Below are 15,826 nucleotides of genomic sequence, written 5' to 3'. Positions count from 1 at the left end.
AAGTATGCAATTAAAAAATGGATGGATGCTATCGGTTTAATCTATAATGTTGGGAGAACGTTTACATACTGTATTATTTACATTTTAAAAGAAAATTTTCTTTCCTTTTTTTTTAATTCCCAATAACATGCACCTTAAGTTTTGTGATCTTAATTTTTGAACTTTCTTCAGCTGGAATGTTCTGTGTTTACCAAGCTGTGCTGCAAAAGCTGGAAACTTCAGCTGAGGACCAAAGCACTTTGTCAGCTTGAGGGCCCTTTCAGAGTAATTCTTTAAGCTCTGCAGTATAATGGATAAACCAAAACGACAGTCGTGAGGCCAGGGGTGCATTCACTGTGCCTTTCCTGGAGCAACTGAGCTGTTCGACTCTTACGTAAGGCTGCAGCACGCTGCCAGTCCCTTGTGTCGGCAGCGTCTGAAGCGAGCACTTCATCTGACCCTTAGCCATCCCGAACAGACCGATATTAATGTGAGACATAAAATGTACACATTGCGTAACCGTTTCTCCTGACAGCCGCCCAGGCCGAGTATTTCCTACTGACTGCTGCAGTAACAGACTTTTAATTTTAACTTGCCACTAAAATAAAACATTCTGTGGGTAGAAGGAAGTGTACGGGTGGGAACAGAGAATGGAGGTCATTCGTGTCCTAAAGTGAACATGCCAGAAAGATCAGCAATATTTTTTTTTAACTTTGATTTACGTGGCCAAGTCCATCTGACAGCGTCTGTTAAAAAGTGCCCCGAGACGCGTTTCATGCCTGCCTTTACTAATACAGCCAAAAGGAAAACTGCAAACGTCATGAAATGCTTTCTAATTATGCCTTTGCTGCCCAGTAAAACACTTGATTTTAAAAGTGTCCTAAAAACAGTAGTCTAATTTTAATTTACTCAGAAATGCACTGACCTGGCATTCTGACTTGGTCTGAAGGACAGAGCCAGAAAAGTAGAAAATGCAGTTTCAGCAGTTGAAAACATGAGAGAAGCAGACACTGTCAGTGTTGCCACGTAAGGCATTATAGCTGACACCCCTTATGTGCCGTACAGAAACTTAATGCTGTGAGGGATTGTAGCACGTTTCGATGTACTGAATTGGCTTGATAAGGAATCTGAAAGTAATTGAATTTTCTTCTGGCCTACCTGCAGCAGCATCGGCTTTGTGGGGTTGCCAGGGCTTGCTGAATCCCCTTGGGGCAGCGGGAGATCTCTGGGGGTCATGGTACCTCTCCAAAATCCAGCTGGCATCTTACTGACCTAAACGGAGGCAGATTTTCACATTAAATTACACCTTGGGATTGTAATTTCTGCCATAAAGAGGTGCACTTGGATGTGGTTAAGTCTACAGTGGAATATGTGGTCCTTGTTTGATATGAATATAACATTTTATCTTGAAGTATTCTGGATGCTGCTTGCTGTCTCCCCTGGAACATATAAATTGTCTGAGACAAACCCAAAAATTAAGACCATTGTTCCTGGTTTGGGGACGGGAGATAGGGATTCCCAGACCCCAAAACCACAGCTTGCAGCTCTTGTCTGGTGTTGAATGAGCTGCCGGACATCTTTTACAATGCACTGTACACCCTCGGTTTGTGCTTCATGGAACAGCCCTCTTGCCTGTGGGTTGTAATCGTTGCCAGCAAAGATGCGATTGTGCTTATTTGAAAACTTAATGCTGAAATGATACTCTTGACTATGCTGCGCATGAAATTTCCACAAATGGGAGGACGTGGAGTTCTTAACCACGCTAACACAAGGTGAGGTGGTTCAGGGCAGAGGTCGGGTGAAGGACTTGCCAAGGATTTGGAAGAAAAATGGGATTTTTTTTTACCTCAGTAATTTGCAGCTGCCCTTCTCTTCTGAGGTATGTCCTTTTTCAGCTGACTGCTCGCCCTAGCCAGCTGAGTTCAAAACTGCTCACAAATCTGACTTTTGTGTTGAAATATTAGAAGCCATTTTTACATATTTATTTTAAAAAGGGTGAGATTGTTGAGTGAGGAGGGCAGAAATGCCAGTTAAGCTCTCCCTATTTTTTTTATGACCGCGGTGTTTATCTATGGGTTGGGTACCTGAACCGCTTTGTCATGCACCGGAAGAAAGAGGACAGGCTGCCTAAGGAGGCCTGGATGACATAAATAATGAAATTATAACGCATTTTGTGTCCCTGGCGTGACATGTTAAAGCAAAGTGAACCGCTGTGTTCCTGTACCCTGCGGCCTTGCTCCACAGGAGACAGTTTGGGGTAGAAGATGGATGAATACTGGCTGGGCCGCACTATCGCTCAGGCACATCTCGTGGTTCCCCTGTGACATTTGGTTGGGGGTTTCGCTGCCAGGACTACCTAAAAACTGTCATTTTATGTGCCCAAGAAGTATGGCCCAGTGTCAGCTGTGACACTGTGGCCTGGAGCCGTGCAGAGTTGTTGTTTTTTTTTTTTACCCAAAGACGCCATGTCCTGCTCCCTGTCCCCTTTGGGTGACCCGGGGCAGGGGGAAAGGCTTCCAGGGACCTCCAGGAGCTGAGTTCGCTGTGCCTGGGGACAGAGGGAGATATTTGGAGGGACAGGGGGATGCCTGTCTCAAGGGTGTCTGAGGGAGCAGAGGGGACACGGGGATAGCCGGGGGGGGGGGGGGGCGGGTGCGCGGGGACAGGCCGCGGCCCTGAGGTGAGGTGGGGGGCGATGGCGGCCGGGCGGGCGGCGGCTGGCGGCGGGAGGTGGCGGGCCGTGTCCCCGCCCCGCGGCGCTCTCCCCGCACACGCCCGCCCTGCGCCGCCGCCGCCGCCGCTGCTGCTGCTGCTGCCATTGGGAGCCGAGCAGCGCCGAGCCGAGCCGAGCCGCCCCGAGCCCACAGGCAGCCGCCGGTCCCGCTCCCGCCGCCATCGCCATGAGCTTCTTGTTGTGAGTAACCGCGGAGGGCTCACAGCGGCGTGCGGGGAGGAGGCTGCCCCTGCCCCGGCCTGAGGAGGGAGAAGGGTTCCCTTCCTCTTCCTCTACCCCGTCCCGCCGGGCAGGGCAGCCCGCTGAGGGGACGCGGCCGCCACCCGCCGCCCTGAGGGAGCGGGGCGGCCGCTCCCCGCCGGCAATGGCGCTCCTTTCCCTCATCCTCTTCCTCTCTTCGCCCTCTCCTCACCCTGTCCACTCCGGCGGCGGACCAGCGCCCTGCCCGCTCTCTCCCTTTGTGCCCCGGTCCCCCGGGGGGGCCCCGGCCGCGCTAACGGCTGTAACGGCCGCGCCCCCACCTCCGTCCCCTCAGCGGCGGGAGCCGTTAAGGGCTGCCGCGGCCCGGCCGGCGGCTGCGAGGGCGTTTGGAGGGCGGCAGCGGGCCCTGGGAGCGGGATTTTGCACTTTCCTTATGGGCCGGGCGGCTCCAGCAGCGAGGAGAGGGGTGAATTTATAAACTCCCCACACGGGGCGAATAAATCCTATAAATCGGGGGGCCGGGGAGAGCTCCGCGGGCCGAGAGGAGCAGCGCTTGGAAGGGTGAGGGCAGCTTTAGGGGTTTGCCCTATTTGTTGGAGTTTGCCTTTTATTTTTTTCTTTCAAATAATAATTTTTTAACCTTTTTTTTTTTTCCACTCATCCCCAGCACGATAGGCGCAGGAGTGCGGCCCGCCGCGTTCTGTGCGGTAGCTAAGTTCAGACTGGTTGGCCTTGGCGCAGGTTCGGTGAGCAGCAGCGCTTAAAAGTTATTTCCAAGGCCAGGTCGGGGTTGCGCCCATGAGGGAAGGTGGTGTGGGACAAGCACAGAGAGCGAGGGATGGCTGGCAGGGTGCATCTTGCTAGTGAGAAGGCAATTGTTTACTGCGGCATTTAAAAAAAAAAAAAAGCTCCCTTAGGAATTGGTGGCAATTTAGGTGTGTGCGAAACCTTACATTTTGCAATTTTGCTTCGTAGACAACAACCGAGTAGTGAACTTTGGTCCCTCCCCTTGGGAACAAAGACGAGGTACTTCTGGCAATTAACATAAACCGGTTCAGTGACCTATTAATTAAAGTGAAGATGTGCTCTAGGGAAAGAAGGGAAATCCAAGCCCCTGAAAAAGGCGCCCTTGCAGAGCCAAGCTCCATTAAGGCCTTGGCGCCGCTGAGTTTTCTTGCACGTTTGGAGTTACTTGCGAGCAGTTAGTGGGACCGTTGCCATAATATCTGACAGTTGCTAAAGGCTTATATTGATAACCAACAGATGTATATGTAGCCTGCTTTTAGAGAAGATATTTTATCTTGGGAACTGGAGTGTTCTAGTAAGTTGCGTTCTCATGGAGACAAATAACACTGACGCTGGCTTCCTTCTAAATCTCTCTGTTTCGTTTATCTTTTAACTCTGCTGTACCAACCCAGCTTGCCTGTCGTTGCGCTTGTGCTGCCTTACCCCCAGAGAGATTTTGAAAGACACTTTTCAGCTGTGGGGTGGAAGCTGCGAATGAGAGGTGGGCACAAATGTCCATCCGTGGATTCAGGCGCGGTGCTCCTAATGAGAAGCCCAGCTGTCCCCCTCCTTCATAAATCTCAGCTGCTGCAACGAGGAAGGGGGGGACACACAGGATTTGGAGTATGGTGGTGTCCTGGGAGTCTGGTTTGCAAATTAGAGCGCCTCCTGCTCTGTGGCATTTGGCTAACTGGTAACGGAAAAGCATGAAACCCTCCACCCTCTGTCACGGGTGATAATGAGATGCTTGTTTCTTTTTCCAGACCCTTCTGAAACCTAGGAAAGCAAACCTTTACCCCCACCTCCATTGTTTCAAGCGGCCCTACTGGATGAAACGTAGAAATGGAAACTGAAGTTATTGCATGGCAAAGCTGTCTCAGCTGTTGTTGGCAGTGTTGTAAACTGCACCTAATCTCCTCATCTGCAGCCTAGAAATGGATTTTTAAAAAGTAATTTTAAAATATGGCTGGTAGGCGTCAGGGAGACCAGGGAAACTTTCTTTGTTACTGGCAATTAGTTAGGTTGTTGTGTGTTTTTTTTTTATTATTTTTTTTTTATTTATTTAAGTATCGAGTAAGTTAGAGTCACCTTTTGTCAAGCTTGAATTTCATGTGAACTCAATAGAGTTACTCAAAGCTAGTGATTGGATATCTTCACACTGTTACAGATTTAGTAGTACAAACTTGTATTTTGAACTGCAACCCTGCCCCTCTGTTTTCACAGTACTTTAAGCATAGTTTTTCATAGTACTTTTTCACCTCCTTTTTCACCGAGTTTCCTTGGTATGGAGGTAGCAAAGTTGATTGTTTACCCATGATGTTTTCTCTGTGTCCGTGACACTGTTGTCTTTTTGTGAACTGACTCTCAGCGTTGAAGTCACAATAAAGATGTGGCAGATGAAGATTGTCCTTGTGCACTGAGACTAGAAATGTTTTCTAAATTACAGTGAACCTGTCAGGCAGGTTTATCCTCAGTAACTTGGCTGTAGTTTGTCAGTTTGACACTCAAGTAGGATATCAAAAGCTGTGTTCTGCTTGCAGACTTGCTTGTTGTCAAATAACAGGGCGATTGTGCTTGGATAACACAGGGTGCTTGGGGCCCCCCTCGCGGGCCGGTTGTATGGTCCTTGTCCGCTGACAAATCCATTGCTATTCTTTGCTGTTGCTAGGGCCAGTGACATATAAAGCTACACGGGGCGGGGGGGGGGGGAATCAAGGGAAACCATTGTCTTCTCTCGTTATGGGTAACATTATAAAAAGACTGTCTTGTGAGACGAGTCACTGAATTAATACAACTCAGTTTTGACAGCAATTGTTATTTTCTGCGCCGCTATTTTCTCTTTCTGATCTGTTTCTTCCTTTCTGAAAAGACTTTATAAACCTCTCTGATGGTTTGAGTAGGTTATCCTGAATCTTTTAAAAAAAAAAAAAAATTAAACATGGGAATTGGACTAGAAAGTAGCTTCAGTTCCAAAAAAATTCAGCTTGATAAGTTCTCTCTAAAAGGAAATTACAGCATAGTTGCAGGTACTTTAGCTTACATCTCCAAGGAAAAAAATTAAAGATAGTTCTGGTAGGCGTGCCATATGGTAACATGCTTGTGTTATCCTACGCTGGCAAAACTTACGTAAAAAAGAAGCTAGATGAAAACAATTTAGTTTTAAAAGGAAAAGATTAATTTTTATTATTGAAGTTGTGAAATTGTCTTTTCTTAAAAAAAAAAGCAGCAAAGCCATCTCTGTATTAGTAAATCCCTTTCAGAAAATTGCAGTGTATAGTTTTTTTAAAATGAGATTCATTTAAGTAGTCGTAACTGATGAGACTTTGAAAGACTAGGAGCTGATGGAAACAGCAAGTAAGGTTGAGGATGAGTAGCTGTTGTGTGGGACACATGTTTATGAATCCATGCAAAGTTATCTTATAAAGCAAATAGGGGGAAAGATGTGCTCGCTCTTCTCTGTCTCGTTGTACAGTACGGCAGAGCCTAGCAACTTCTACTGATGATGTGTGTGGGTTTATTTTTTTTTAAATTAATTAAAATTATAGTATGTATGTGCAGAAGGTGCACTGGGACATGATCTTTTTTTCCTTACATCTCTGGCAGAGAAATACCAAAATCAGAGCTGGTGCGTTTTGTTTCCAAACAAGCGTTGTGGCCTTCCTGATTTCCCAGTCTGTTCCTGCTCTTGAAGAACACCATGGCTATTTGTTGTTTCCCCTCCCTCAGTTTTCCTAGATGCTGAGTTGCTGCTACTTACCTAATGAAAGCTGTTTCTAAAGTGGGCAGTGGTTTTTGCCTTGCTTTAGCTGGAGAGCAACCGAGCGCTTCGTGAGTGCTCCTTCTGTAGTTAAAGTTGGAGATGTGGTATTTATCTCTTCTTTATCAAGGACTCCCACAGAAGACTGTTAGGCACTTATAAACTGGAGTTTTTATTATTGAAAATCAACACGTAGGCATTGACAAACTTAGAAATTGGAAATACATACTTGTCGAACATTCAGATTTTTTCTCCCTGTATTTTAAAGTACTGGTTTTCTTCAGTTTCAGCTTGATTAGTGAACCACTACTGTGCAGGCTGTGTTCCTAGAGCAGAGATCAGGGTAGAGGCTCTTCCCACATGAATATATTACTTTATGGCAAAAATGTGTTGTTTAACCCGTACCATTAGTGATGCATTCAATTTCTTTTTTTTTCAAGAGTACTGGGAATGAAAAGTCCCTTGAGTTTGCTTATGAGTAAATTGGACAGAGAACTGCAAAGTTATTGCAACTTTTCAAAGTATTTTTTTTTGAGTCTTGGTAACAGTAATTTTGAGTTTTGAGGAAGGCCAAAGGGTTCCTTAGAGTTTATATGGAGTCAGCTCTGACAATGAACTTCACAGAAAGTAAAACTTTTTTTTTTTCCCCCTTCTTTTTTACCTGCTTATAGCTTTCCTTGGTAGTGTTAGGTTAACGGTTGGACTCAATGATCTCAAGGGTCTTTTCCAACCTAAATGATTCTACAATTCATTGAATTATTTGCTATAGAAATATATGCTTTTACCTGAAGTTTGCGTTTAATATTCTTGAAGCATATCACTTCAGTTGTAGTGTTAACTTGGTGTTTAATTTGTGTTTTGGAATGCCTGCTGTCAAAACATCTGCCCCTTGGCTGGCAGCTGGTCTCGCACTTTCAAGGCACTGAGGCACTTCTTATCCTTCTTATGAGCGGCTGAAGAAGCTAAACCAGCAGAAAACTTAATTCCTTTTTGGTGGGATTAGTTTTTTGCTAATTTAGTTACTTGGTGTCATTGTGTAGCGACATCAGGGATGGTGTCGGAATAATGGAAGCAGCAGGAATGTTGACATGGCAGAAGACAGGGAGGAGGCTTCTTCCTTTTTCTGTGCAAACCGACAATGGAATAAGCTGTGTTGCCAACCCAGGCCTTCAAACTTCAGTTGTCTGTGTGTGTGTTTCTACCTGGTAGGTAGTTGAGTTCTTGCTGTTCCCCTGTTAGAGGCTTCTTTCTTGATGAGTTTGATGAAAAGTCTACTTGTCATGATAAACTAGCATATGCTTTCAAGAAGTAGCTCATCAAATTTGCGGAGGATAAAATGGAAGTATGTTGTAGCCAGCAATGCATGAGTGCTGCCGCCTTACCAGTAAGGTTGGAGGTAGGGGGCTGCGGAGCTGAGTTTACGCTGCTGCATGGTTTTTATTTCAGAAAGAACGAGTCTGCCTCAGGATAACAGAGCTGCGCAGCCCAGGCTGTAAGATGCCTGAGCTTGGAACTCCAGTTGAAAAAAACTTTTGTCACTAATATTCTGTTTTGGGGAACATGTAACTGATGAGTTGAGCGATTGGCACTTTTAAATGTTCTTAGATGCTCCCTTCTCAGTATAGAAGCATTAGTGTGGAATGGAAAAAAAACCCACCAACCCATACGAAGAAAGGCATTGTTCAGTGTGAAAGTTGTGTTTACTGCATCGCAGTGATGTCCGGTCTTAATTGCTTCCTAATTGTTTGCTTTTATGCCACAATTGTTTTCCCTTGTTTGTCCTTCTCTCTTTGTGTTTGCAATGTGAGCGAACCTATGCAATTAGCTATTTACATTTGTCAGATGAGAATAGTGGTGGAACAAGGATCACTTTCAGGGGATTTGTGCAGGCGTAAAGTGGCTTGGTTTTTAATCTTGAAAAGGTGCCAAAAGCATTTGATAATTTTCTGTCACGTCTTTGGATTTAGGACCTCTTCATGACAGCAGACAACCAGGGGTCACAGTTACGTCTTATGCTGTGTGTGTGTATCCTGAGCGATACATAGTCTTTTATTATCTTGCTTGAAAAAAGGATAAAATATTAGAAGCGTTTGTCCGTGGAGGGGTGACTTAAGAGTTGCAAGTCTGGTAATGTGTTTTTGTGCTGACAGAATGAAGCTGTTTGATTTTCTTAGAGAAGTAAATAGCTGCATTTAATTATGCCACTTGAAGTCTTCCATAGTAAGCAGTAAGAAAGATATTGCTGCCAAAGCTATCAATAAGCCTTTGACCCACAAATCAACCTAAACCGCAGGATATGCTTTGCGATGCTTCTAGCATTTGTAAACTAAGCCACTTCCTATTAGCGTTGAGCTACAATAAACTTGCTGTTTGGTTTTTGCCTTTTTTTATTTATTTGTTTGAAGCAGAGAGAGGGAGATTGTGGGTTATGTATTCAAATGCTGCAGAATCTGTTTTCAGCTATAGCTGAATATAACTTAATAGCTTTTCACAGACTGTAAAATTTTTCTACCCTGTAAATTTTAGGAGGTGGGATTCTGAGGATCCAGCGCTTTGTCATCTCTGTGTATGTTGCTTTTTTAAACATGATGTCTCCTTCCCTTTCACATTTATAGTACTTTTGTGGCACTGGTGTAATGTTGGCTGTCAGTATTGAGACTTAACCTGCTGCATGATAAGTGAACGTTACGGGAGAGAGGTCGTGATGGAGGTATTTGTACTGATGTGAAGGACCACACTGTGCTGTAGGACGGTCAACATAGGTGAATGACGCTGAAAGCGTTTGGGAGGAAAAACTGGAAAAGTCCTTTTTGAAGTCTCTGTGAGACAACTGAGGGCAAGAAAATTATTTTTCTTTGAGTTTTTAGGGGGCTCTCTTCCAGAGGAAGACATCTGTTGTATTTACCTCTTCTGGAAGAAAATACACTGAATTTTAAATTGGGCAGGGTGCTATAAATTTCCCTCCAGATGTACAGTACATTCTGACCAGGTTATCTAAACCTGTGTATGTCCAGCTTTTCTGGACCAGTATAAAGCAGATCATAAATAAGTATTGACAAAGTTAATTTTATAATTTTTCAAATAATTTCCTGGAGCCAGGGTGGTGATTAGTCTGCGTGTGGCTCTGACACATGCTTTCTCAAGGCACTGCTGCCTGGGTCAATATTTTGGGGAAGGGATTCAAAAGAAGGGAATGAGAGCTGGGGATTGGCTGTCTGGAGAGGCACGTATCCATGTATGGTTCTTTGATAAAAAGTTTGAAATGATTTCTTAGTTAGCTTAGTAGGTGTATGCTTGCCAGGACCCGATACCCAGTTTCACGCAGTGTAGTAAAATGCGTTGCACACCTCAGATGTGTTCTGCTGAATTCAAGTCTTTGCTTCCCATTTCAAATATGTAGGCTGAGACAGCAGACAGTAAATTTATGCGTCAGGGATGGTAATTTTGTGTTAATAAAAAGACAGTCCCCCACTGTAAATTCATGAAGGTAACAGTGTTTTTTTCCTTGCAAATATATTTTGAAACTTTCAAAAGCAGTGCTTGGAAGTGAATTCATTCACTCTTCTCTTGCATGTTTTCTATTTTTCTTCAGGAGAAAGCTAAGGATAAAGGATGAGGTGCGTCCGCTCTGATATAACTTGCAAATGTAAATGGTCCTCCTTCCTTTGTTCTGTCCTTTCCCATTCATCTTGAAAGCCAATTGCGGCCTTAGCTTCTTGTCCCAAATTTGCTTTTTTGTGAAGACACTTCTGCCTTGTTCACCCTCTCCTCTCTTCCTTCTCTGGTTCACAGCTGTTCCTTGGCAGGAATCCATTTCTTTTGTTATTCCTACATACCTCCTGTGATCCTATCCATATTTCAGTTGAGTTTTATTTGAAGTTTGCTTCTTTTCCACGTACTTGGGTTTTTTTGATTGTCTACTGTTGCACTTCATCTTTAAGTTTGGTAGCTTACCTCCAGAGTTAATGGCTTGTGTCCTAGAGATAGGAGCACTCTTGACGTGCACTCTTGACGTACGAAGTCTTAATCCCTTACTCAGTGAAGAAGAACATCTTACAGATAAGAACTCATAATGCTTGGATTTGTTATCTTTATCACAAGTCTAATTGCTTTCCTTATGACAAAGAGAATAAATAAGCTTAAGTAAGCTTTGGTAAATTCTTCTTTTGCTAAAAATTGAGACATCTGATTTTTGATCTAGAAATACTTTCAACCCAAATAATGATTGGGTGGGTTTCCTATGTTGACCTTAATAAAATAACCCATATTTTGTTTTGCTAACTGGTATTTTTGTTGTATTTTCACCAACTTCAGTAGCACGGTCCTGGTTTTGCTTGAATGGAGTAATTGTTTTAGGGAATCACTGAGTGTTCTAGATTCAGGAATCAAAATGGCATTACTGTGTCTTTTACTTGTCATACTTTGTGGAAACAAAATACTGTTTTTTCTAACACTGAAGTGTAACTTCAACAAAAAATCAAGTGTCTCTAATGTCCTACTATTAATTCTTGTGGCCTGTGGTTGACAGGTCGTCTTAAAAATTTCTTGCTGCAGTGTGAGTGGAAAAGAAGAAAAAATCTGTATATTTAAACTCACCATAGAACAGTTAAACTGACTGTGGACTCATCTGTCAAATACACAAGCTTAAATAATTCCAAAGTAAATGTTCTCCTGTGTATGTAGGAGCTGTTTTTCCCCCTCAGATGCTTCAGACAGGTGGTATTTTGTGATATGATACTTCACAAGATATAAGCAATTACTGGAGATAGTTATACACAGCACATCCAAGATTGTATTAAATATGGGGGTGTCCAAGAAATCCTTGGTGATGAGATAACGCAGTGTATTTTTGGAAAGCTGTTAGATTATTCATTACCGTCTCCTGTCCATTTCTTCTTCCTGTTGTTCCCTGTGGTATTTCTTGCCTCTAATGATTGTTCTGTTATTTCCTGAGTTCAGACCCCATTTTACCTATTAATCTTTCTATGTGCTTTGAGGTTTTCTGTTGTGAAGTTGCCGAGTATTTCTGATTTGCCGTGTTTGTATCATCAGCCTGTTTTGCAAAGGGGTTACAATAATACAGCCTTTTACAAAGTCCTAAAGTAACTCCTCCCCCATTCTAATTTAATTGTTTCTCCTTGTTTAACTTTGTCTTTTTCCTAAACGTGTTAACAGATTGTTCCTTTTATTGTGTTTAAAAGGATTGAAGACTGTCTTAAACTGTTCTGCTATTTCTTTTTCTTTTTCTCTCTCTTTTTTTTTTTTTTTTTTTTTAAGTGCCCTGCTGTGATTTCTTAGGTTGTATGACTAGATTTGCTTTAGTCATTCATAAAGCATTGGTTTTCAAAAGCACTGATCAGCATTTTGGGAAACCATCCATGTTCTGAGGCATGTTCTCCAAGCACTATATTTGGTGCATAAGTAAGGATCTAATCTGATTCTAGAGCCAAGCTTTTATTGCTGCAATTTATCATCCTTGATGGCTTGTAGATCACTTTCTGTAAAGCTCTGCTTCGCACTTTCTTAAATGTATTTAAAGGGTGTGACTAGTACTAGCAGATACGGTTTAGGATGTAGAGGGCATGAACAATGTAAGGACTTAAAGAGAATTTAGCTGAATATAAGGAAATCTCTGTAGCAGGAGGAACAGTTTGCTATGGAAATTAGCATATACCTTTTGTATAAGACACTTTTTTCCTTAGTTTATTGAATTGAAAAAGTACCACAGTAAAGAAGTTAGAGGTAGGTAAACACTGTTTTTTTAATCACCTGCTTTATTTGTTTGACATGTCCCCCCCCACTTTCCTCGTGCCCCACAGGCTGGGTGATGCTCGATGGGACTGGCGGCATGCGAGGCTGCTCCAGGCAAGCTGCAGCTCTCCAGCCACTTCGTGGTATTTTCAGTTCCTCCTTGAAAATCTTCAACTCTTTCAGGCCTGCTAAAATGGTTTAGTAAACCTTCTTTCTTGATTATCATTTCCAGTATCTTTTCTTTCAACACAATCAGATGTGTTATTGAATGAAATAATCCAGACTTGTAGCTTTACATATTTTTCTTGTATTTCTTGTATAATTTGCTTAGTCACATTTGTAACGCTGCTCTCTAGTTTTGATTTCTGGTCATCTGCGGGTGCTCGTATTCTGTGGTTGTTTTGTTTCCCTCTCTTGTTGGTATATACTTTGACTGCCAGGCCAGGACTTGAATGTTACTGCTTCCCTCTTAAAAAGAAAAAAAAAAAAATAATTATTCAGTTCCCTTATGTTCTGCATGACGTTTGAGTTGTCTAATACTGCTTTTCGTGTTTTTATGCGTCTGCATAATGTGTGCTGTGTCATTCTCACTCCCACATGTGTTACCAAGTGTTTTTCCTCTGTGTAATTGTTTTCCTTTAGAAAGTAACATTTTATTGGAAACATCTGAGTGACAGGTTTTAAGAACTTGTCAAAAATACACGAATGTTCTTCCTGCATTTGCTCTTGGGTCTGTGTCTTCATGATGATTATGACAAATCAGAGGGAGACTGACTGAGATGGTTTGGACTGCAGACTTCACAGGGTTGACTCTTTCTGCAGGTTTCAATGAGTATGGAGCGCGTAGGTATACTTTTGTTAACAAATGTTAGGTAATCTTCTGTCACAGGCATTTGAGTTTTTTTCTGAATTTGCTTGCCACCGGGCAGAACTGCATTGTCTGTGGAGTGAGTTCTCCTACAGCAGTCCTTGTTGCGGGGTACCTATGGCATCTTTTCAGCAACCTTTCCGCTTCTTTCAGTAGCCTGCTATTTACAGCTTGATTGAGTCCTCTTTCTTCAAAAGAGTGTGTGCCATACACTCATGTACAGCAGGAATAAGTGTTCAAATGGCTTGATAGTGTCAAGTTTTATGCATGGGAAAGGATGGGTTTTACAAAAGAAGTGTAGTTCTTATGTCTACTGAATGATTTGTTAGTACATTCATGCAGTAAACTGTGGTTTGAAACTTCGTGGAAACTAAACTTCGAAGCAAACTGGGTGAAGTTCTAACTTTTGCTTGAATTCAAGCTGTGCCCTGCCTTTTAAGTGAGCTAATGCTAATTGTCAGAAACAAGGGTTTCCTGGGAAAAGAGGAGAACATTAGTGAGAAAATAGTGCTATTTAGTTTGCACAGAGCTTAATTAGTGACCTAAATGGTAAAGGTACTAAACTTCAACTCAGTGGTCCCTAGGAAAGAACAAAGCAGTTGGAGAGGAAGGGATACTTTGTGTTTACCTTCTTCAAAACTGCTAGTAGCCTGCTCTTTTAAAGAAGTAGTACATGAATATTAGGATATTAGGTTTTGATTATGCCTTATAGTTCCATGATACGTGTGCGTATACGTACATGGTAAATGTTAGTATTAAAATAGTTGAGGAACTTGGATCTGGTTGAAAGAACCCAACAAAACTGCAAACACCAGTCCTCAGCTTTCTTAAAAATCTACCTTCTGTTTGTAATGAGGCAGAAATGTTGTGAGTGAAGGCAGCACTGTGTGTGCCTCGGGGTAGTCCGTGGATACCTGGGAGTGTGCAGCGAAACATTCTGGACAATCTCGATTCCATTCGTGTGACAGGATTTCAAATGGTATGTCAGAGGAGAACATGTGGAGATACTCCGGTCTCTGCTGAAAGCCTCATTCTTGCAAACTGGAGTGAAAACTTGTTTCAAGTTATGTTTGGTGGTCTTAAAGCTCTTGAAGAAGTCTGTGGAGAAACTTAGGGGCAGCAGTGCAGTGACACTCATAAAACATGCAGAATGAGCCTTTTGGGAGGCTGCAGATTTTATACCACAAGACATGTTCAGGTTCCTCTGCATGTCTGCCTGCTTGTCTGTGCAAGGCGGTGAGACATGCTTGGCTGAATGTGTACTTTTTTTGTTTTTCAACTCACTTTTTCTCTTGTGTACTCCTTTTCGTGTCTCTGGCCTGTCCCTCTCCTTGCGTTGCCCAGCCCTGCCGTTACTCCTACAGAGGACAACGCTTGAGAAGTTGAGTCACTTCCGCAACTGTTGGCTGCTCTGGGAATTAGTTTAATTGTGTTTTTGAGTTAACAGGGCGAGCTCTGGTAGTATCCAGTGAGAGCAACTGTGACTTGCTTTGTTTATTTTGAGGATTTTCCAGGAGATGAAAGTATATTAAATTAACATGTTGTAAATGAAACAAGGGAATTTATTTTGTGTGTGAGCATAGCAAACTGATGATGATTTCCTGGTTACGGGATGGTGTTCTGGACGCTTCCTTGTTCCTTGTGTTAGGAATTGTGATTACTTGGGAGAAGGGTTGCGTCCAACTGGGTGAACAGCAGGAACACCGTTGCCACCTACATGGGTGGGGTTGTAGTAGACATGAGTGTTGTAGCATAACACCTCCCCCTTGTTTACAGGCACATTCTGAGTTTGCAGATGGAAAAATGGAGGCGGAGGGACGCGGGGAAGCATAGGTGCCTGGCTCGGCTAGGAAACGATCTGTGGCCACCTAACATCTTTGTGGATTTGGCACCAAGTGTGCTGCTGCAGGGCAAGCAAGGCCGTGTGTCAGGGGAAGAGTTAAATGGCCAGTTTCCAAGGGCCAGTGCCATGTCCCCTGGTCATAGCTCAGCCAGCAAAAGTTTGTCTTCAGATGCGTTCTGGTGCATGTGAGAGCACCTGACTTCTGCTGGACGAATCCTGCATCTGCTCGATTTCACTGGCTTTAAAATGTGTATGCACAGAAGAAAAAAAAAAAGTGTATTTTAAGAATGTGGACGGGTACGTGTTATGACAGCTTTCAACACTGGGTGGTGATGGTTGGGACAAGCAAAAGCAAAACCATTCCTTAAGGCTACCTTAAATAACTTTCTCCTCATTGGATGTGAATCATCTGATAAACTTCTGCTCTTCTAACGTGTAGAGTCTTGTGTATAATGGTACCTGTATTTTTTAAGAGCTATCGAGGAGGTGATGACTTTTTCATCTGCGGCCTCTCATCCCATCCTATCCTGTGTGGAACTTCAATCTAGTAAGACAGCTGTTTTTCCAAGAAGGGTGAAGAAGGGGACATTTTAGTCCCCACCTTGATGGGTAGAGAATTAAAAATATCATAAAAATACCTATTTGACTGTCAGTACTTTGGTAGAAGGAGGCATTATTTCAAATCAG

General features: G+C 43.1%; 1 protein-coding gene across 2 annotated transcripts in view; it reads left to right on the top strand.

The window, feature by feature from the left end:
- The window catches only part of MOB1B (MOB kinase activator 1B), a 41,978-nt gene that overhangs the window by 2,197 nt on the left and 23,955 nt on the right, over positions 1-15,826 (top strand). The window contains exon 1 of one of the 2 annotated variants that reach the window (XM_082482544.1): positions 2,815-2,893. The exons of the other annotated variant lie outside the window; for it this stretch is intronic. Coding sequence (XP_082338670.1) covers positions 2,880-2,893 — 14 coding nt within the window. The 5' untranslated portion in view covers positions 2,815-2,879. Of the gene's footprint in view, positions 1-2,814; positions 2,894-15,826 lie in introns of those variants that run through there. 2 annotated transcript variants of the gene reach the window in all.

The sequence above is a fragment of the Vanellus vanellus genome, assembly GCF_965231255.1.
Source record: "Vanellus vanellus genome assembly, chromosome: 4".
In the NCBI taxonomy this organism is placed as follows: Eukaryota; Metazoa; Chordata; class Aves; order Charadriiformes; family Charadriidae; genus Vanellus; species Vanellus vanellus.
This window is presented reverse-complemented; position numbering and strand designations above follow the sequence as displayed.